Source organism: Tupaia chinensis, unplaced genomic scaffold, assembly GCF_000334495.1.
Source record: "Tupaia chinensis unplaced genomic scaffold, TupChi_1.0 Scaffold000251_1, whole genome shotgun sequence".
NCBI lineage: Eukaryota > Metazoa > Chordata > Mammalia > Scandentia > Tupaiidae > Tupaia > Tupaia belangeri.
Window position 1 is genome coordinate 1,071,357 of NW_006159731.1, and position 23,830 is coordinate 1,095,186.

At 37.8% G+C, this 23,830-nt stretch overlaps 1 protein-coding gene across 2 annotated transcripts in view; it reads left to right on the forward strand.

The window, feature by feature from the left end:
- MIER3 (MIER family member 3) overlaps nt 1–23,830 on the forward strand; it is a 41,144-nt gene that overhangs the window by 353 nt on the left and 16,961 nt on the right. Inside the window, exons 2-8 of one of the 2 annotated variants that reach the window (XM_014587985.2) lie at nt 691–715; nt 4,068–4,213; nt 16,954–17,088; nt 19,058–19,178; nt 20,536–20,621; nt 21,048–21,120; nt 23,045–23,196. In XM_014587985.2, coding sequence (XP_014443471.1) covers nt 691–715; nt 4,068–4,213; nt 16,954–17,088; nt 19,058–19,178; nt 20,536–20,621; nt 21,048–21,120; nt 23,045–23,196 — 738 coding nt within the window. Of the gene's footprint in view, nt 1–690; nt 716–4,067; nt 4,214–15,337; nt 15,473–16,953; nt 17,089–19,057; nt 19,179–20,535; nt 20,622–21,047; nt 21,121–23,044; nt 23,197–23,830 lie in introns of those variants that run through there. The other variant, XM_027772059.1, reaches the window with a different exon arrangement.

A 23,830-nucleotide genomic window follows, 5' to 3' on the forward strand; every position in this document is an offset into this window, starting at 1 on the left:
ACGAGTGAGCTGGGGGGAGGGGGCGGCGCGGCTGGAGCCCCTCGGTTGGAGCTCGCTGGCGGGCCCGGGGAGGGACCGAACACCCTGGAAAGAACCGGCATCCTTGGGACCGAGGGACTGCTTTTCTGGACTCAGGAGGGGGTGGAGGTTTCGCACTTTGGCTTGGGGATGAGCGTCCGGTTGGAGTCGGCCTACTGTCCGGGACAGAAGACAGCCCCGGAGTTGGGGCTCCCGGGCCCCATGGGGCGGACTAGTTTCCCAAAGGGCAAGTCCCTCGCAGGAAAGGGTGTTAGGATGCGTGGAGTTGTTTGGGACTGCGGATAGCCAGGCGGGATTTGGGGGGACTCCCGAGGTGCCCAGGATCGGGGGCACTGATGCCTGCAAGCCGACTGCCCTGGTTCTTGCGTCTCGGCTTTATAACTTGCTGCGCTGCAAGCAGCAGCTTGGAGTTGCTTGTTAGACTCCGGGCTTCATCCCGGGTCTGCGAATTTGTACACTGGGGACTCGGGGAGGAAAGCGAGGCAGCCAAGAGGGGGCCCGAAAGGGGCCTGGAGCGATTGGAGCGAAGCTACGTCTTGCACTTTTGGCAGCTGCGGAGTAGCGCTCGACTCCGCCTCCTTTGCGCCCTGTTGCGGGAGCTGCCTTTCCTGGCTGCGCGATCTAACCTCACGTTTTCTTTTCTCTCTCTAGGCTTCTTTTGGAAGTTCCAGCCCAGGTTTGTTTGCTTTTCTTATCCCTTCAGTGGGGCCTAGAAAGTAAGGGATACTCAAAGATCTAATGGGAAAGAATTTACCAGAAAAATTATCTGGGAGAATTTCATCATTGGTTTTCAAGAGTTTCAATGTGTGTTTGGTCATTAAGTTGTTCGGAAAAGGAACATACTATTATTTCCCCTTGCATGTTAAAAAACTGCCTTGTTACAAAGCTGCGAACAGTGTTCTTTTAAGTAATGTCAGTAATTGTCACATACAGTGTTTTTTTCCCTCCTAGTCTGAAACAGAATCCCAAATCAGCTTTTGACCAACTTTAGCAATTTAGTTTAGATTTTAATTTTGGTGTGCTCAAGAGATTGACTGCTTAATTCATCAGAACTTTGGGACTATTTAGATTATTAACCGTAACTCTTCATCTCCCCTTAATTTGTCTTTTTCATGATTGAGAAATGTCCGTATAGGTAGGTTGTGTTAAAATTGAAAATTGTTAGGTAAAGCCACCTTAAAACAAAACACAGAACTACCATGTTTGGCACAAAAAAGTGGCGATTTTAGGACTTTGGAGCAGAGACAACCTCAGATCATTTAGTGTAGTGTTTCTTGGCCTTTTTGAGGTCAGAAACCTCTGTTAAGACCTGCTAGCAAGGGACTGTCTCCTCAGAACTCTGAATATATACATAATTACTCGCAATTTGGGGTTTGGAATCACTGAAACTAGTCCATGGTGAAATTCTTACACTTTTTCATGTACGGAAATGTAAGAATATCCTTTTTTCAATTTCTCATCTCCTTTCCAGCTCCTGTCTTGGTTACCTCTTTGCTCTATAATAGTCTCCAGAAAAGCACCTCTGAATTAGTCCAACTCCATTATTTTACAAGTGTGAAGACTTTTAAATAACTACTGAGGGTTACCCAATTAGTACTGTTGCCGCAAGGTGAACAATCTATTTCCTCCTTGCATTATTGTGTTTTGTATTTAGCTGACTTTCAAGGTCTCACTGGATTATCATTGAGGTATTAGAAATGAATCAATACCAAATTAAAAAAAATGTGGTTGTTTTAAAAGTGGCTGTGTTTTACATTTAAAAATTGTTTCAAAGGGGCCAGCAGGTAGCATGGCTGTTAAGGTGCTAGACTGTCACATGGCTGACTCTAGTTTGGACCCAGTGGCTTGAAAATCGTTCTTGGCTCATGTGTGTGTGTGTGCCAAAAAATCCTAGGAGGAGAGTGGAAGAGAAAGGATTGTGGCATGGGCACCCTGGGGTGGGGGGATGTGATTTCTCATTTTCCCTCTCACTGTCTTTCTCTGTCTCCAGCTGAACACGTGCCCTATGACAAAAACCTTAAAAAATTGTATTAAAAAGTTTTGCTAATTTTGAGACAAACATTTCTTTGTTACAATTTATTTCAGGGAAAGAATATGTACATGATGCCAAACATCTGGATGATAATGGAATTTTTCCATTTTGCATCACTTGTCTACTTTTAAGAAGTTGCAGTGTAAATAAAAAGCCAAGAGACAGTGTGGTTTTAATGTCTAAACAGACCTATAACCTGTTTTTAATCAATTAGCCAATTTTTGAAGAGAATTTTCAGGCTAGGAGGGACCTTTACAAATGGAAAATTGGAGCTAGACCCAGAAAGTTTAAATGACTCGCCTTGAGTCCCAGAAAATTAAGGAAAAAGTTAGGAGTAGTAGCCCCATGGGCCTTTACATTTCTGTTCCTTACTGAATACCTTCCACATTGCCCGCTGTGGCTAGTGATAACCAAAGGGGGTAGAGCTCTGTTAGCAAAGTGACAGAGGAAGCGTCTGTTTCATCCCTGACACTTGGGCATACCAAGGAGGTTTTCAGGAATTCTTCAAAAAGAGAAAATTTATAATGATTCTGTTTTTGAGCTTGTTAACAAATACTTCATCTTTCTCATTAAAATTAAGTTAAACCACATGTGCTTCAGTAGTTTTTTTAAATGAGCAGATAACTATTTTCAACAGTAAAGAAATAACATCAAAATGTAAGCCTCCCAAATAATTAATTTCTTAGAAATTGTATTAGTTTTAGGACTAATGACTGGAGTTCTCTGTATTGAGAATCAAAACCATTGAATTGTCTGTGGTTTTCCATAATAAGAAACAAAAAAATCTTTGGCCTGTTTCAGTGTTTTGCTGATGACCTCACATGGTCCTAAAAGTTTGCAATTTTAAAATATTAAACAGGTTGACTAAAAGCAGGTCAAACTTTATGTTAAATATGCTTCCATCTCCTCCTTTCCCTCACTTCCAGATTCTGATACTTCTTTCCTTCCCCGCTTTGAGAATCACTGGTCTGACTGAATTAGATACTAGAGTCAAGCAAACAGGGAAAATCTGTTTTTCATATATTTTATTTCATTTTCTTGGGATTATGGTTTTATCCATTTCTTCTTGGTATTTGGAGTATTCTGTTGACTTCATATTTGTATTAAGAAGTGTTACAATTTTATAATGAATATGAATTGCCCAAAACATATGAGGGGTCTCCAGAAAGTTTGTAGAAAATGTATATTATGAAAAAACTATTCAGGGCTTTCAAAATTTCTTGCACCAAAATAAGCTTGTACTTTAATTCCATTTTCCACAAACGTTGGTGTCTCTTGGAACGTCTGATTTCCTAAAATGTGATTTTCTATATTCCCTTCCTATAATCCTGAGTATTCTCTTAGTAGTCCAAAGTAAAGCATAGTCTTACAGTTTAATGCCTAATTTGGTTAGTGCTAGGGAACTTGGAATACTGTAGTAGACGGGTAAAGTGATAATGGTGCTTCTAATCACAGAATTGCTATATAACTGCCTCATAGAAGCTTTTATTTGTTTTATGTACTAGGTTTCTGTTGTGTTTTGTATCTTTATTTGGGGTTAAAATTTGGATAAAATTTATATTCCTTTCCCAACTGTTAGTGTGTAGCTGATTCTTGTGAAGTCTTCCATTCAGAGAAATTTAATCTTTCTGAAGTTTACTGTTGCTTTTAGACAAATGTGTTAAACTAACTGATAAGCGAGTTTGACTGCTTTTTTGTTAGAACATTTATTTAAGACTGCACCTTTATATCAGTTTGCTACTATTATAAGTTCTTTTCTCATGGTCTTGACCCCTGTAAAAATATTCATGAATTACTTTGCCTTGTTCTTTTGCTCATTTAGATGAATTTAAGTACTGTATGGTTTTACTTTATAACCTGTAAAGTATATAGTAAATTTATTTTATAAAACCCACAGAAAAACATTAAGAGAGACTGGCAGGAGAACACAGATTTTTACTTTCTTTCGTGAACAGTTTTGTGAATGTTTTAAATGATTCGGTTTGTTTCACTCCAGTTGGGTCTTTGTCTTCTGAGGATCATGATTTTGACCCCACTGCTGAAATGTTGGTCCATGATTACGACGATGAAAGAACTCTTGAAGAAGAGGAAATGATGGATGAGGGTAAAAACTTCAGTTCTGAAATTGAAGACTTAGAAAAGGTAAAAATTTACTTTAGCATTTTAATACAAACTTGTAACAAAGATTTTAAAATTTTATATTTTATAGTCTACTTGAACTATAAATAGGATAAGCATTTTTTTTTTTTTTAAATTCTACCTTATACAGAATGTCACTGATTTTCTTATTATTTTTGGGGATATCCCATAAGTATATTTTCATTTAATTTTTTAAAAACATTTTATAAATATCTGTTAACCTAAATTTTAAGGTTACACTAGGACAGTAAAGTAGGTACATCAAGTCAAATTACAGATAAGAAAATTGAAATACAGAGGACTGTAAGCCCTCAATGAAGTTCTGAAACCTAGTGCAACCTCTTTCATTATATCATGCTTTTCTACTGAGGATCAAGCTTGAGTTTAAACAAGCACTGTAACAGATGCCAGATGCCAGGAGAAGTCTCTTTCTTCAAATAACTTATCTGATAGAACACTATAAGAAAATTGAAAGAGAAAAACTTTTACTGTACTTCAAAATGTAAATTAGTAATTCCCATCCCCAATCATCTTTTAAAACATTGACAAGTATAAGTATAGTTTATGCCTATTTAAAGTTTGTATAAATTAAAATGAACTATATTTTAAACATGCATTTATACCAGGACTCTAGAGAAAGGCCTCTATAGGGCTCACCTTGAAAACCTGTAGGCTTACACTTATCTATAAATTAGCCTTATTTGAAAACTTCTAATGAATTCAGGGTAACAAAAGCTTTCAGGGATAATGCTGAATAATTCTAATCCTCTGAGTTCTCATACCTCTTCTCTTTGAAGAGGGCAAAAAACACATTCTTATATAATCTACTCTGCTTACTAGCATTGTGAGGTGGGGGTGGGATATTATTTCATTTCTTTCTTCATGTTAATACACAGAGAAACAGAAGGCTGAATCTAGAAGACCTGAAATTTTCTAAACATATTCATTCATTTGATCAGTTAATGAAGCAGAGTTGCAAATTAGATTTATTCACCTAAAAAAATTGTATTCACCTGGGACCAGCAGGTGGCATAATGGTTAAGGCACTGGACTCCCACATGGCCGATGGTGATTCGAGTCCCAGAGCAGCAGCTTGAAGGTCACACGAGGCACAAGTGCATGCATGCCCAAAATCCCAGGAGGAAAATGGAAGAGAAGGGATTGCGATGTGGCCATCCCCTCTGAGGGGTGATTTCTTACTTTCTCTCTTTCTCTCTCACTGTCTCTCTGTCTCTGGGGAGCACCTGTGTCCTATGGACAAAAACCTTAACTCCTATAAAAGCTAAATCTATTTGGGACTATAAAGCTAAAAGTGTTTGAAATATTTGAGTAATAGAAAAGTCTTTTTTACCTGTCACTCCTTCCAGAGGCAATGATAAAATGTTATCTGTTGATGAGAAAAGATGCCCAAGAGTCTTGAGCTCTGGTGGCTTTATTTAGGTGAATCCTTCCTACTTCCTATGAGTAGGAAATCTAGAATAACAGAATTACAATCCTCCTCACATTATCACTAAGCTGAGAACCAGGATTGCAAAATTGAGCAATTCAACAATGTCTGTGAATTCTAGGAGCTTACTTACAGTCTGACATGAGGTGACAAATGGGAACAATGGTTTCAAATATAATAAACTAAAAAGTATGAAAGAAATAAGCAGTTGAGATAGCTATGGGAGGAAGGGGCTATATACTTAGTGAAAGATGTTCAGCCTGGTATGGAAATTTAGGGAAGGCTTCTTAACACTTCTCTCCTGTGGTTAAGTCAGGACACTACTGTGGGCATGGGGCAAAAGTCCCTGATGGTCTCATCATTTGTAATGTGTGTGTGTGAAAGGTAGGAGCTGGCATTCTAGTAAAAGACTAGACGATACAAGAAAATGTTTGATAGAAATGTGTAGGATTGCATTTTAGCCACACAAATAGCCACTTGTCAGTAAAATAGAACTAAATTTTATTTATATGTTAACTTAGTTTCTATTGGGTTGTCAGAAAGGTCATGATGCATTTGTGCATAGAAAAACTTGTCATGACTTTTCCGACACCCAATATTTGAATGTGGGTAATCTTGTAGACATTTTTATGGGCTGGCAAGATTTTATTTTTTAGATTTGTAGGTTTTGTTCTTCCAGAGATAGTAATAGCTGCTTTGATCTCTGCTTAGTGAGTCTTAAAAAGGAAATCGAGGAAGATATAGAGAAATAATCAACAGCAAAGAGTCAACAGCAAAGAGTGACTAACTTAGATATGCAAATATGAAGTCCCTATTTCTGTGATTTTCATTTTGTTTAATAAATGTTAGCAATCAAACCTTTGCTGTGTAGTATTCATCCCTGAATTTGTACATTAAAAAGTATGATAGGCCTTTAAGTATTGTAATTGTTTTGCATTCGGACAGTTTTGCTCCTTGGCATTTTATCACACACTTAGAAACCAGGTTAGAAAAATATAGGTGGCCTTTAAACAAATTCTAGAGAAGACCCAAGAGTTGTGTCTTCTTTCAGAAGGCTAATTTTTTTTTTGGAAAGGTTTTTGCTATAGGGCGCATGCACTCGCCAGACAGACAGAGAGAGACAGAGACAGAAAGTGAGAAATCACCCCCCAGAGGGGATGGCCACGCCGCAATCTCCTCTCCTCCATTCTTCTCTTGGGATCTTGGGCACACACGCACATGCGCCCAGTGTGAGTTTAAGCCACCGGGTCCGGGACGCGAACCGTGGTCGACTACGTGGGAGTCCAGCGACATAGCCGTTACGCTAACTGCTGGTCCCAGAAGGCTGATTTTTGAGCAGTAGACAAAAGAGCCATTTCTAAGAATGCCTCAACTGCCCACTTCCTCTAACTGGGTTCTTTCATTAATAAAGCATGTGTAGATGTGGTCCTCTTTATTGATGATTAATGAAATGATGAATATGAATAAAATAAGCACTAGGTAGAGACACAAATATAGAGTGTAAAGATCAATAATTTTTTAGAAATTTCAAATTTGTTATTATTTGGAGAAGTTTTTGCTATAGGATGCGTGCACTTGCCAGAATGACAGAGAGAGACAGACAGAAAACAAGAGATCACCCTCCCCCAGGGGGGATGGCCACGCTGCAATCCCTTCTCCATTCTCCTCTCAGGATCTTGGGCATGCACACACACATGCCTCCATCCCCAATCATCTTTTAAAACATTGACAAGTATAAGTATAGTTTATGCCTATTTAAAGTTTGTATAAATTAAAATGAACTATATTTTAAACATGCATTTATACCAGGACTCTAGAGAAAGGCCTCTATAGGGCTCACCTTGAAAACCTGTAGGCTTACACTTATCTATAAATTAGCCTTATTTGAAAACTTCTAATGAATTCAGGGTAACAAAAGCTTTCAGGGATAATGCTGAATAATTCTAATCCTCTGAGTTCTCATACCTCTTCTCTTTGAAGAGGGCAAAAAACACATTCTTATATAATCTACTCTGCTTACTAGCATTGTGAGGTGGGGGTGGGATATTATTTCATTTCTTTCTTCATGTTAATACACAGAGAAACAGAAGGCTGAATCTAGAAGACCTGAAATTTTCTAAACATATTCATTCATTTGATCAGTTAATGAAGCAGAGTTGCAAATTAGATTTATTCACCTAAAAAAATTGTATTCACCTGGGACCAGCAGGTGGCATAATGGTTAAGGCACTGGACTCCCACATGGCCGATGGTGATTCGAGTCCCAGAGCAGCAGCTTGAAGGTCACACGAGGCACAAGTGCATGCATGCCCAAAATCCCAGGAGGAAAATGGAAGAGAAGGGATTGCGATGTGGCCATCCCCTCTGAGGGGTGATTTCTTACTTTCTCTCTTTCTCTCTCACTGTCTCTCTGTCTCTGGGGAGCACCTGTGTCCTATGGAAAAAAACCTTAAAAAAAAAAAAAAAAGCCTCCTATAAAAGCTAAATCTATTTGGGACTATAAAGCTAAAAGTGTTTGAAATATTTGAGTAATAGAAAAGTCTTTTTTACCTGTCACTCCTTCCAGAGGCAATGATAAAATGTTATCTGTTGATGAGAAAAGATGCCCAAGAGTCTTGAGCTCTGGTGGCTTTATTTAGGTGAATCCTTCCTACTTCCTATGAGTAGGAAATCTAGAATAACAGAATTACAATCCTCCTCACATTATCACTAAGCTGAGAACCAGGATTGCAAAATTGAGCAATTCAACAATGTCTGTGAATTCTAGGAGCTTACTTACAGTCTGACATGAGGTGACAAATGGGAACAATGGTTTCAAATATAATAAACTAAAAAGTATGAAAGAAATAAGCAGTTGAGATAGCTATGGGAGGAAGGGGCTATATACTTAGTGAAAGATGTTCAGCCTGGTATGGAAATTTAGGGAAGGCTTCTTAACACTTCTCTCCTGTGGTTAAGTCAGGACACTACTGTGGGCATGGGGCAAAAGTCCCTGATGGTCTCATCATTTGTAATGTGTGTGTGTGAAAGGTAGGAGCTGGCATTCTAGTAAAAGACTAGACGATACAAGAAAATGTTTGATAGAAATGTGTAGGATTGCATTTTAGCCACACAAATAGCCACTTGTCAGTAAAATAGAACTAAATTTTATTTATATGTTAACTTAGTTTCTATTGGGTTGTCAGAAAGGTCATGATGCATTTGTGCATAGAAAAACTTGTCATGACTTTTCCGACACCCAATATTTGAATGTGGGTAATCTTGTAGACATTTTTATGGGCTGGCAAGATTTTATTTTTTAGATTTGTAGGTTTTGTTCTTCCAGAGATAGTAATAGCTGCTTTGATCTCTGCTTAGTGAGTCTTAAAAAGGAAATCGAGGAAGATATAGAGAAATAATCAACAGCAAAGAGTCAACAGCAAAGAGTGACTAACTTAGATATGCAAATATGAAGTCCCTATTTCTGTGATTTTCATTTTGTTTAATAAATGTTAGCAATCAAACCTTTGCTGTGTAGTATTCATCCCTGAATTTGTACATTAAAAAGTATGATAGGCCTTTAAGTATTGTAATTGTTTTGCATTCGGACAGTTTTGCTCCTTGGCATTTTATCACACACTTAGAAACCAGGTTAGAAAAATATAGGTGGCCTTTAAACAAATTCTAGAGAAGACCCAAGAGTTGTGTCTTCTTTCAGAAGGCTAATTTTTTTTTTGGAAAGGTTTTTGCTATAGGGCGCATGCACTCGCCAGACAGACAGAGAGAGACAGAGAGACAGAAAGTGAGAAATCACCCCCCAGAGGGGATGGCCACGCCGCAATCTCCTCTCCTCCATTCTTCTCTTGGGATCTTGGGCACACACGCACATGCGCCCAGTGTGAGTTTAAGCCACCGGATCCGGGACGCGAACCGTGGTCGACTACGTGGGAGTCCAGCGCCATAGCCGTTACGCTAACTGCTGGTCCCAGAAGGCTGATTTTTGAGCAGTAGACAAAAGAGCCATTTCTAAGAATGCCTCAACTGCCCACTTCCTCTAACTGGGTTCTTTCATTAATAAAGCATGTGTAGATGTGGTCCTCTTTATTGATGATTAATGAAATGATGAATATGAATAAAATAAGCACTAGGTAGAGACACAAATATAGAGTGTAAAGATCAATAATTTTTTAGAAATTTCAAATTTGTTATTATTTGGAGAAGTTTTTGCTATAGGATGCGTGCACTTGCCAGAATGACAGAGAGAGACAGACAGAAAACAAGAGATCACCCTCCCCCAGGGGGGATGGCCACGCTGCAATCCCTTCTCCATTCTCCTCTCAGGATCTTGGGCATGCACACACACATGCCTGGCATGAGTTTAAGACCCCGGGTTCAGGACTTGAACCACAATCGACTACATGGGAGTCCAGTGACATAGCTAGTACACCAACTGCTGGTCCCCTCTGTTTTTATTATTTTTGTATGACTTAAAATAATGCATTCTATTAATCTTTTTTTTTTTTTTGAGAGCAATTTTTGCTGTAGAATGTGTACGCTTGCCGTACAGAGACAGAGACAGAAAAATAGAAAGCGAGAAATCAGCCCCCGGGGGAGAAGGCCATGCCTCAATCACTTCTCCATTTTCTTCTCAGGATCTTGGATACACACGCACACACACCTGGTGTGAGTTTCAAGTCACCGGGTCCAGGACCTGAACTGCAGTCAGCTATGTTGGAGTCCAGTGACGTAATCATTACGCCATCTGCTGGTCCCTCCATTAACCTTTTATTATTGGCCTTAGGTGTTGGTACATATTAATAGTCTTACAGACTTGATGTTAATGCTCATTTTCAAAAATTAGAAATACATTTTTTGTGCTCATGGAATATAAAGTTGACTGTAAACTATAAATATGGTATGTTTTTTAGTGCTTACAAATTTTCAGTACATCATATTATAGAAAGAAAGAAGAAAAGTACAAAATCAACTTTTTTATACTATGTCTTTGGTGAATATACATTATGTAACTAAATAATTATTAAACATACCAACACAAGACTCATACCTTTATATATTGTAATTTACTTTATTACTGTTGAGAGCTTATAATAGTCCTAGATTAGAGCTGTTGGGCCGTCAGGAAAGTCATGATGCATTTTTGCATAGAAAACCAGAAAAATATGTCATGGTTTTCTCAATAACCTATAAGAACTTTATTTTATTTTATTTTATTTTTTCTTATTTGTTGTAGGGTACGTGAGCTTATATGAGACAGAGAGAAAAAAACGTGAGAAAGCACCCCTCACCGCCTCCTTCTCTCTGAGGGATCACCATGCTGCAGTCCCTTTTCCATTCTCCTCTCAGGATTTCTGGCACATATGCACATCATGTTTTTCTAACCTCTGGGTCTGGGACTTGAACCATGTAGTTGGCCATGTGGAACCCAGCTGTCTTAACCACCATGTCACCAGCTGGCCTAGAACTAGGCCTCTTAAAAATGTTTTTTTTTTAATCACTCCTACCTTTAATAATACATAAATTTCCCCTAGTGTCCATTGTGAGAAAATTCAAACCTTTAAAAAAGCATAAATAAATAAGAAAGTTATAAAAATCACTTTTCTACCACTTAGACTTAAAATAAGTCCTTCTTCCTTTTCTGCATTAAAAAATTATCTCTATCTATCTATCTATATGTATGTATATATGTGTATATATTTATAGTTTTGCATGCAGCTTCACTTTAAGATATCAGACTGGTATTAAAATTGACCTGCACCTCATTTCAGCAGTCTTATTTGATCCATTAAGGAACATTGTCAGGTATGTTTGACAAGTGCTGCATTGTTTTCTTTGATTTAGAAATAGTATAGATTGGGACCAGCAGTGGTGTGATGGTATGGCATTGGACTCCTACATGGCTGACCACTGTTTGAATCTTGACCTGGTGGCTTGCTTTCTCACTTTCTCTTCTTTTCTTTTTCTCTATCTCTCTCTGGTGAGCATGCATGCCCTATAGCAAATTTAAAATGATGATGATAAATAAAATGGACAAATAGTTTATAAAAAAGAAATAATATAGATAGGGGTGAACACTATTATGTGAAATTTATCAATGTACATTGATGACAAAGGGGACCAGAAAGTTCATGAAAAAAATGGAATTAAACTATGAGCTTATTTTGCTACCAAAATTGAAATTCGTAAGTGTTTTCATAACATTACATGAACTTTTGGAGATTCTTTGTAATGGGAACATTGTGCTTTCTGATATGTGAGATTGTGCATCATATGATCAAGAAAGTAAAGGTATTTTCCATTTTAAAGATGAAAAAATGAAAGTAGGAGGAGTTAGATGATTTACCCTAGGTAATGGCTAGCAATTCGTAGGTCCTTTAAATCTACTTTTCCTAGTATAAAACCTTTGACTTACAAAACAGTTCATTTGTAAGCATCACTAGACTCAATTATGTCTCTCAAAATTTAAATAGGTTCAACAAAATATCCAAGGAAAAGACAGAAGAGGAAAATCCTTTTATCTACCATAAAGGTGCAGGGTCAAACTGAGTTACCTAGCCATCACAGTTCTCAGAGACTTTGAGATGGACTAATTCAGTTTTTTAAAGGTTATTTTTTATGCTTTAGAGGACTAGTGCTTTATTTTAGTTTTTGCTATGGGGTGCATGGGCTTGCCAGAGAGAGAGACAGAGAAAGGGAAAGTGAGAAATGTCCCTTCAGGGGGCTCGCCACACCACTGTGCCTTCTCCAATCTCCTCTTGTGAATTTGGTTATGTGCACACACATCTAGTGTGATTTTCAAGCCATTGGGTCCAGGACTTGGAATATATAACTGGCTTTGTGGGATTCAGCACCTTAATCTCCATGCTACCTGCTGGCTCTAGGACTAGTGCTTTATTAATAGGCTCTAATAGAAACTCATTTGTGAAGTACTTCAGAGAGTGGATTCATAGACTTTTACAGTATTGCTTAAAATGTTTTAGTACAGATCATTTGAGTTTTAGCACAAGTTCCCTCTAGGGGTCTATACAGTCATCCCTTAAACTTTTTTTTTTTTTTAAGAATTGTTTTATTTAACTTTGTTTATTTATTTATTTCAATTTGACCAGAGAGGGACAGAGTAAGGGTGAGAAAGTGAGAAAGCAAGCCGCCGGATCTGGGACTTGAACTGTGGTTGGTCATGTGAGAGTCCAGTGCTCTTAACCACCATACCACCTGCTGGCCCCCCTTTAAAAACTTATTAGTGAGGTTTCCACGAATATGGTCATCTTCTCCTTGCTTGTATCTTTATAGAGAAAGTAGGGGTTTTCATGAGTGACTATTTGGAACTTCGTATTTTTTCCACACATATAAGCTTTTATGTTCTTGTTCTCCTGTCCCAGAAATATCTTATATATCCAAGGTTAACCCCTAGATTCTAACTCTCCTGCCCTTAGTTCATTCTTCTACTTAAAAAACATTTTTGACATAGAATTCTATTTGCTTATTTCCCACATTTGGAAGAAATTCTTATTTTCTCCTGTAATGCCCTCAGTTATTCTCCTTTCATAGCCACTTTCAGAGACAGACACACATGTACCCTTTCGCTGTCTTTCAGTCCTTGACTTGGTTGCCTCTGCCATGCTGTAAGGTCACCAGTAATCCTGATTGCCAGTGTCAGAGAATTCCATGTGTCTTCTCACTTGACTTCTCTTTGGTATTTCTCTTTTGGTGTCCCAAATGACAATCCTTGTTTCTCCACTCTTGCTTCTTACATAATCTCGCTTCGTCCTAGTTCTGCTTCTACTCTCGATGTTTCTCTCTGTCTTGTTTATGGGCTTTTCTTTCTTTGTCCATATTTTAATTGATGGTGTTTGCCATGGTTGGGGCTTTGTCTTCTCACTCTGTGTGCTTTTTCTAAATGGTGTTACTCAAGCCCACTGCTTCAGCTTTCTCCTTAACTCATCATTATCATTTTACCCTCGAGTCTGTGTTTCTATCTTAATGGTACTGTAGCTATCTAACTTCTCAAGCCGAAAACCTGGCAATCTATTTTGACTCCTATATCACTTTCATTCCCTCTATTGAATAAGTCAAGAAACTTACTTTTCTCTAAATTTTGCTCAAATAATTTTTGTTCTTAGTTCAGGTTCTCATGCTTCTACTTCCCATAAAATATTATTTCCAAAATGCAAATTATTTAAGATTTTTTTTTAGAATATTCTATCACTTGAAGGCTACTATATCTGAAAATTCTAATAGGCATAGATCCCCTCTCTTTTTCTCTCTCCCCTCTCCGTGGGTGAGCTCATCAACTCCTGTTGCTTTAAATATCATCTAGATGCTAATGAATGCCAGATTTATATCTGTAGCCCAGCCTGATTCTCTCTGCTCCAGGCTCTTGGCCAACTTGACTTTTCTACTTGGATGTTTCATAGTCTTCTCAAACTTCACTTGTGTCCTTTGCAGAAGATTTCATTTTTTTTTCCTTTCAGAAATCTTTTCTTCCTATCATAACTTCTGTCTCAGTAAATGTTACCACAGTCTAGGCGAATTGCTCAAATAGAAATCTGAGGAGTTTCCTTTCTCTTCCCTTTCACTCCCACATTCAGTACCAATTAGGTCTTCAGGAAAGTCACGGCATATTTTTCCGGTTTTCTATGCAATAATGTGTCATGACTTTCCCGACGACCAAGTATTTGATTCCACCTCAGCATACATCTCATGTATTCACTTTTTCTATGACTGCATCTGCATCATTGCCCTTTCCAGCATCAGGTTTCTTTACTGGTCTTCCCGCTGCTTTTGTATCTCTCCATCCCTCCCTTAATCCACCCAACTTTTCTTCATGCAACTACCCAGTATTTTAAGAAGAAATAACATCATGTCTTTCCATTTGTATAGTTCTCCAGTGGCTTCCTGCTGCCCTAGGAATACTCTCCTGTCCATGAGGCACTTTGTGATTGTCACTACCTCTCTTTCCATTTTCCTCTTGAGCCACTTTTCACTCCTCTGGTCAAGCTTTGGTCACTTGGCTTAGTGGAAAACACCTTCTGGCCTCACATGTTTAGTTTCCTTTACCAGCAATACTCTTGGCAAAACTGGCGACTTTTCAGACTGCAGGCCTCAACTATAGACTGTTGACTGGCTTTCCCAGCTCTGTTGTGGAAGTAGGCCCCCAGACTTACTCTTTGTCTCAAAGCCCTATTTGTTTCCTTTACACTCACAGTAATCGGCAGTACTATACTTGTGCATTGTCAGTCCCACAGCCCCTTGCTCCTGTCCCCCAGCTGTCAGCTGGGGAGGACACTGCCTGTGTTTCATGCTAACACCTGGCAGAGTCCGTGTTCAGTGGTGGACCACATCCCCCTGGGATGCTACCCACGTCTGCCAATAGCCAGTTTATCTTTCAAGACTTAGTTCAAACTCTACCCCCTGTGTGAATCTCCCTACCTCATACATTATTCCTGAGATGTGTTTGCAAATGCATAGCACTAGTTCCAGAATTGAGCATTGCAGTTGTCACATTGTATTATAATTGTTACAGTTTCCTCCAGTAAGACTGAATTCTTTGAAAGAAGGGATTTTTCTGTAAATTTCATTTCTATATCCATAGCCAGTAGCCCTCAGTAAAGTACCTAGAACCCAATAAATGATGGGAGGATAGACCATCAGTGCATAGTAAGTAAAAATTACCATCTCTGCAGGTGAAGGAGGGAGTCTGAAACTCCCTGAGGTTTCGAAGAAACACTGCCGAGAGGTGGTTGGCAAAAGCTGCAACCCTGGCACCTCTGATAATGAATGTGAGCCAAAGGGAAAGGACTGTACAAACTCTGCAAGAAGTAAGAATAGGGTGCTAGACTCTAAATCTGGTTTTGGTCACTTTCAAGGGGCGTTTGGTTTAGCAGAGAATAATTTATAGAGGTTTCTCCATGGTGTGAGTGAACTTCTGTCCATCCTGACATCCAGCTCAGTTTATGCTCACTGCCTGCTCCCAAAGCAGTTATTTATTGATTTTAACCCAAGTGGAAAGGAGCCTGAGTGACTTGATATTACGGTCATGAGAAAGTCACTTGTCTCCTATTGCGAATTTATTAGCATTCTATTATGTACCTTATTCTAAGCTCATGTAGCATGACTCTGTTTTGATAAGGTACAGTAAAATCTGTAAATTCTGTACCTACAGAGGTGAAGGCCAGTTTGGGGGGCCTTCAGAGCCTGTATCCTTGAGGACCCTGGGACTAGTAGCCAGCTCTCTAGATATTATCACCCATGCCACTCGGCTCCCTTCGTGAGCAACTACAGGCACGTTCTACATACTCTGCTTGAGCATTTTCATGGCTTAGGTATTTTGTCTTAAAAGAAAAATTAAACCAGTAAGCATAATTTTAAGATCTATTAATTGATGGACACAAAGGTCTTTAAAATGTTTAACAAAGTGACTAGTTCATGAGTATATCATTTTGAAATTTTTGGAATAAGTATAAAGTTATGCATATTTTAGTAATTAAAAATACAGACAAAATACTGTGTATTATGTATATTTAGATGGATTATTGGAGGGAAAGTAGTGCCTTGGTGTCCCTTTATAGTGTGTTCAGGACAAAGTAGCCCTGGAGCCAGAGTATTTAATTTTATCAAGGCAGTGCAGCCACCAAAAGAGGTTGGGAACTGTGATTTGAACCTGAAATTGAACCTCAGTTTTCCTGTCTGTTAGATGGTGACCGTAATATAGTCTTCATCAAGAGTTTTCAAACAAACAAATAAGATACTGATATGAAGTATCAAATGTAGTAGTAAGAATGTAAAAGGATGATTTTGTTTTGAATATTAACATACAAATATTGCTGGTGTTAATGAGTGTTCGGCAAAGGTTTCCTATCAGGAATATTCGGGTTAACATGAAAAATAAGCCAGTTGTTAATTGCAAGGAAACAAGCTGTAAATTACATGAAGTTAATGATTAATTAACTGGAAATGTCTTCAAGGCAAAAAAAAATTTTCAAGACAAATCTCTGTATCCATGTGAAAGCTAAAAAAAATGTACCTTAGAGCTAATATTGGGTGAATTTTTAAAAAGTAGAATGATGTTAGAAGATGAAACTAAGGTGGTAATTATTAGGCTTTTGTTAATACATACATTATTACATTAGGTGTTTGGTCCTATTTTCTGACAACACTATAAAAGAAAAACTAAAATTTGGCTTTGATTGATACTGCTGTTTTGATAATATACTTTCTATACTTTAAAGATAACACAGTTTACTCATAGTTCGGTATTGTGACATCTCCTGAGTTCATGTTTGTGCCCTGGCCTGAATAGGAAGGAAACATGCCTTTAGAAGATTTGCTGGCATTTTATGGCTATGAACCTACAATTCCAGTAGTTGCAAATTCCAGTGCAAATAGCTCCCCAAGTGAACTTGCGGATGAACTACCAGATATGACACTAGACAAAGTAAGTAAAAGCATTTAAAAGAAAAATTCAAGATTATTACCATTGACTGTTTTGACTAGTATTTCCTTCCTTTAAAGCATTTCTTTTATTCTAAAATACAGACTTCTTGTTGACCCATTGCTTTATCATTTAGGTGACTGATTTAAACATTGTTTGGTTTTGATTATACTTTTTTTCCTTTTTTGTCTGCACTAGTTTCAGAATAATAGTAGCTTCATAAATACTTTGCATACCTGATATTCTATAGTTTTTTTTTCATCTTTCCTATGTAGATTCATTATATATATCTAAACTTAGATTTTACCTTAATTTCTTCTGATCTGTAAACATAAGAATACATTGATTTCTAAAGCTCCCAGAAGATTTCACACCCAGCTGGCTTAAGGCATGAAGTGGTTGGAGAGAAGTTCTGTTTTCTTGGCTCAGGGAGTGACAAGCAACCCCAGTAGCCAAGGCCATGATGGTTGTGGGAAGGCCTATTCCCTGCTGAGGAAAATTCACACAGCCGTGATTTGTGCTAACATATTCCTGGAAAACTGTCTTTGCCTTTCAGATCTCAGGCAGGGAGAGGAATCCACATCTGTGACCTCTTCCTATAAGTTATATTGTTCACATTTTTTAGTCACATGTGATTTTATTAATGTACTACAGACCTTAATGACCTTAGTCATTCAGCACGTATTTATTGAGTGCCTTCTGTATGCCAAGCACAAGTATAACTGTGCTTACATAAAAATTTATTCGAATTTGCTTTTTTAAAAAATTACATCACTAGTTAGGCTGTCCATTTGTTTGATTTTCAAAATTGTTCTAAGAGTGGAGTTTGGAGACATTTTTTCAGTTTTATTTATTTGGTTAGAAGTGAGTATTATTGGGACCAGCAGTTGGCGTAATGGCTGTGTCGCTGGACTTCCATGTAGTTGACCATGGTTCGAGTCCCGGACTTGTTGGCTTAAACTCATGCCGGGTGCGCATGCGTGTATGCCCAAGATTCTGAGAGGAGAAGGGATTACGGTGTGGCCATCCCCCCTGGGGGGTGATTTCTCTTTCTGTCTCTCTGTCTTTCTGGCGAGCGCATGCACCCTATAACAAAAAAACCCTCTCCAAAAAAAAAAAAAGGGGGAGAAGTGAGTATTACTAATCATTTAGAAGTCAGTTATTTATTTTTTTTTGTAAATTCACATTACTAGCCTGTAGCTTCAGATATGTTCTCTACACACCTACAAATTAGGCACATTGTTTACTGTAAGTGTATAATTGTACTTACATTATTATTTAATAGTATATTATCAAATGTTATGTATAATTTTATATTAAATGTTGCTATTTATGTACATAAAGAAATTAATAGAATTTCAAGTTATTTTTCAAAACTAAGGGAGTTTTGGGACCAGCAGATGGCAAAATGGTTACATTGTTGGATGCTCATGTAGTTGATCATGGTTCAAATCCTGGACCTGGTGGCTTAAAACCCATGCCGGGTGTGTGTGCATGCGTGCCCAAAATCCTGAGAGGAGAAGGAATTGTGGTGAGGCCATCCTCCTGAGGGGGAGTTTCTTGCTTTCTGTCTGTCTGGTGAGCGTACCTGTCCTACAGCAAAAATCTCTAAAAAAACAAATAAAACTAAGGGGGCTTCAACTAGTTCTTAGTTGTATTATGTGTAATAAAATGTTTTCTGGAATCAGCAGATGGTGTAATAGTTATGTTGCTGGACTCTCACATGACCAACTAGGGTTTGAGTCCCAGACCTGGAGGCTTGAAACTCATGCCAGACAGAAGTGCATGCATGCCTAAGATCCCTAGGAGAAGGGATTGTAGCATGGCCATCCCTCCAAGGGGTTGATTTCTCGCTTTCTCTCCAGCGAGTGCACGTGCCCTATATTAAAAAAATCTCTTTGAAAAATAAAAGATAGTTTTCTTTTTGATGAGATGTGATCATTTTTAAGTATAGAACTTTCTGTTCTTTCAGGAGGAAATAGCAAAAGACCTGTTGTCGGGTGATGATGAAGAAACTCAGTCTTCTGCGGATGATCTGACACCATCTGTGACTTCCCATGAAACTTCCGACTTCTTTCCTAGGCCTTTACGATGTAAGAATCCCAGTTATTACTGATTAGTAAAAGCACTGATATTTTTGCTTGAGTACATTTTATTGTACTCAGTATTTTATATAAGGAGATTCTGAATATTTTATATAGTTGAGATAAAATACTGTTATATTCTGGACAAGATAATGACCGTTTTATTAGGATAAAAGTGAACTGGTATGCTGTTTAAAAATTGAAACAGTCTTATTTTTGCAAGGCTGTTTTCTTTTTCAAAAGTCATCTGTTGCTATGGTAACTGATCTTAGTTCAACCATGAACATCCATAGGCATTTCTTGGGTTTCTGTTAAAAGGCCCTTAACTCTCTTGGTTTTGAAACTTAGTGCTCAAAATATTTTTATTTTTTATTGATTCATTTAATTTTTTTCCTTTTAGTACTTGGTGCTACTCCTCAATATTTATCAATAATATTAAAAGGTTTTGGAGATAAAATAATTTTCATATGCAATTTCACTTTTTCTTGTGAGATATTTTTATGGTAGAAGACTACTTAACAGTTTAAATAAACATGCATACTGGTACACCAGAACCATTTTGATGGACTTACTGCATGGTTCTCTGTGTGTACCTTCTTCTGGACTAGTGTAATCAGGACTCCAGTACTTGATTTTCTTTTTAAGGTGATCACAGTTATTTCCTATTACCTCCCAAATTATTTATTTATTTTTTAAAAGAATTATTTTGTTTAACTTTATCCATTTATGTATTTATTTTAATTTGACCAGAGAGGGATAGAGTGAGAGAGAGAGAAAGTAATAAAGCAAGCCACCAGGTCCAGGACTTGAACTGTGGTCGGCCATGTGAGAGTTCAGTGCCCTTAATCACCACGTCACTTCCTGGCCTCCCTTCGAAATTATTTAACAGTACAGTTAACACAATTGAGAGGATATTATATTCTTTGTTAGTTTTTAATATCCCTTTTTGACTAATGTCAATTGTGAGAATAATGCAAGAGGTTTAGTATAGTTATACTGATATAATTTATTCAACAGATTTTTACAAAATGCAATATAGCAGACATTCTCCCAAAGTGCTGCAAAAATAGGCAATGAAAACCTTTTTATAGGGCCAGCCAGGTGACTTGGTGGTTAAGGTAGCTGGATCCCACATGGCTGGCTACACGGTTCTAGTCTCAGACCCAGCAGTTTGAAAAACAGGCCAGTTGCATGTGCACATTTGCCTAGAATCTCAAAAGGAGAGTAGAGGAGAAGGGATTGTAGCATGACTCTTTCCCCCCTGGGGGGGGGGTCCTTTTTCACTCTGTCTGTCTGTCTCTGATGAGTACATACACTCTATGGTCAAAACCTTAAAAATCTTTTTTTTTTTTTTTTTAATTTTAAGCAAATACTACATGTGATGGTGATAAGGAATCAGAAGTTGAAGATGTTGAAACAGACTGTGGTAATTCGCCTGAAGATTTGAGGAAGGTAAGTTGAGTTATTATAATCTAGTGGACCATTAGAGCTAACATGGCTTTTAAAAACATTTCTGGGGCTAGCTGGTGGTGTGGTGGTTCAGGTAGCTGGATCCCACATGGCCAACTATACAGTTCAAGTCGTGGATTTGGCGGTTTGATAAAAATTCTGAAAGGAGATAGAGAGGGGATTGCAATGTGACCATCTACCATAGGGGTGCTTTCTCACCCCTCTCCCTTCACTCCCACACCCAGGTCTTTCTAGTGAGCATATATGCCTTCTAGCACACTTTAAAACATTTTTTTGTAATGATTTATGATAATTTTATTGTTGCAAGATAAAGTTTCTTTTGATGTGATGAAATTGATTAATGAATTGAGACTTTTCCCAGTATTTATTTTTTTAATAAGTTGTTTTTACCTCTAAATATTCCTGTAGGAAATAATGATTGGTTTACAATATCAGGCAGAGATTCCCCCATATCTTGGAGAATATGATGGTAATGAGAAAGGTAAGGAATGCTTTTGATTTTTGATAATGTTTGGTTTGCTATATTACCACTTAATATATTTATTTAAACATACAATTATATTCTAACTTTGGCAATATAAAGATAACTCTGAAGTCAGGTAAACTTCCAGAGGCAGCATATTTAACCCTGATTTAGGAAAAATGTATCAAAATTAACCATGAGACTTAGGGTACCCCTCTCCCCTACACTTAACACACACGTGCGCATGCAGACACCAGCACTTACTGGTCAGGTTACTCCATGCTTGTTAAAATACGTAGTGGAGCACCTCCTAAGCTGCAGCACACTGGCCTACAGCCTGCTTCATTTGAAGTGAGTAGAGTGTCATCACCTGAGATAATGAGAATGATAAGGGTGTAATCCTCTTGAAGGAAAACAGAGACTAAAATCAGTTCTCCTGCACCAGATCTGAATGAGCAGGAGGTGGAATAAGGATTCTGCTGTCTTTTCTGCGCATTCTTACTTAGGCGTAAGTTTTCCTCACATTTTGAAAGTCTCAGCTATAGCTGGTTCTGAAAGTATGGTGGGCATAAGCTAGTAGGAAATAACAATACAGGTACACATTTTTAGCTGAACCTGAGAATCAAGTAGATTGGGAATATTTCTGTGAGCATTTGGCTTTTTTCCTAATGAACTGATTCGTCCAGTGAAGGGCAGAAGTAGCACAACCAACACACCACTTCCTGAGGCCTCTGTCTTCCTTTCTTCCATGTCAGGTCCCCCACTTCTGTCTGCTTTTGATAAAGATAGTTGTCCCAGGGGAAGCAATAGCTGTGATCTTCAGAAGCGCTGACCTCTTCTCCTCCACCAACTCAAGAGTTAAACACACTCTTGGAGCTAAGTGTAAGCTCAGCAGCATAGATCCTTAGGTCTCAGTTCTACAAATTTGGGAGGGAAGGTATACCTTCTCTGTTCTTTGAGGGAAGAAACACAGACTATTTTACCTATTTCCATTGTTACCGAAGAATAGAGAAGTTGGTTCAAGAAACGTTTCGCTAAAGTCAGTCTCACTGCTCCATAGGTATACAGTATTTTTAACTTTCTTGCTAACTGGAAATGATGTCTGTCTCATACGTAAAGTAGTTATCACAGTACTTGGTACATAGTAATTCAGTAAGTTATTTTTATTAGTTGTATCTAGTACTTAGTATATCCTTGAAGAATGGATTGCCCTTGAAGCACTGGAATATTAATATATGGGCCACCCATATGACTTCATTATGTGGAATAGAAGCTTTCAGCATGGTGGCAGAGTGCTTGAATAAGATATAAACCTTGTTTTCATGACGTTTTGTTCATTAATAGAGCAGACTCTATAAGGGACTGTGGAAAGCTTTTCTTACTGTTTTTCCTTCTTTCCAACTGTTTCCCTAAGGAGGATCGATTCCTTATTTAAATAAAATTCTCATTTTGGGAGGAAATCAAAATGAAAAATATGCCTTTCTTAGGTATTTTATTATCAGATGTTTTTGGATGTTGTTTTTGTTTATGGTTTGCAGTTTTTAACCTCTAGAGATTTCATAGAGCCATTTCGGAAATTCAAAGGAATATTACAGTAGGATTAATAGAATTCACACAGGTTATTTTGCCTTTTCACTAGAGGAGTATGAGGAAGGATCTAATTCAGGGCTTTATGTTGGACATCACAGGCTTGGAAAGCTTCTGACTGGTTAGTAAACCCAACCACCATGAAAGCTACTTGCTTTGGCTGCTGAAACCCTTGACACATATTAAAGTTTAAAAAAAAACTATTAAAAGCCTCAAATTACCAATCAAATTACTGGTGTCTTCAAAATCAATTACTTTTCCCAGTGTATAATTTGTTAAGGAAGAGGAAGAACAGTTTGTGTACATCTTTGAGTACTTTTTTTTTTTAATGCATTAATGGGATTTTGTTTATCAGTGTATGAAAATGAAGACCAGTTACTTTGGTGTCCTGATGTGGTTTTGGAGAGCAAAGTTAAGGAGTACCTTGTTGAGACCTCATTAAGAACTGGAAATGAAAAAATAATGGATAGGATTACTCCAGGAACGCATACAAGGGACAATGAACAGGTATACTTCCACTTTGATTGAAACAGCAGCTGACTTCAAACTCTTCTTGATTTATTTCATTTATTTCTTGCATGTATATTAGGAATCTTTCTGATAGATTTTATCTTGTGTTTTTTTCTTTCTTTTTTTCCTTTATTCATGACAAAGCATATGTGCACACATGTGAGAGAGAGAGAGAGAGAGAAAGAGAGAGAGAGAGATGAGTACCCACTTCCTCAGGTTCTGTTCATGTTCTCCTTTTCCTTCAGCCCATCAGCTCTTAAGCACTTGCACTCTTACCAGGCTTGTTTTGGGCTGACTGGGAGGGATTTGAACAGTGGTCACTGTGGGATTCAGCTTCTCTTGAGTGCATTCCACTGTGCCATATAGCTGGCCATTATTTTTGGTGCATGTAGACATACCTCACTTTAGATGCTATGTTGCATCTTTTTAATCATTTTATCTTATTTTCCGTTGCCATATGAATTCTTAAATACCTCATTTTTGATAACTTTATATACTATGTATACATGGAATTGCATCTATTTAAACATTTAGTATGGTTCGACTTTTAGATTTCATGGTAAAGGTATTCTTTGAATTATTCTTGAACTTTGTTTAGGAAAGGATTAAAATATCTACCTAGATTGTGAGT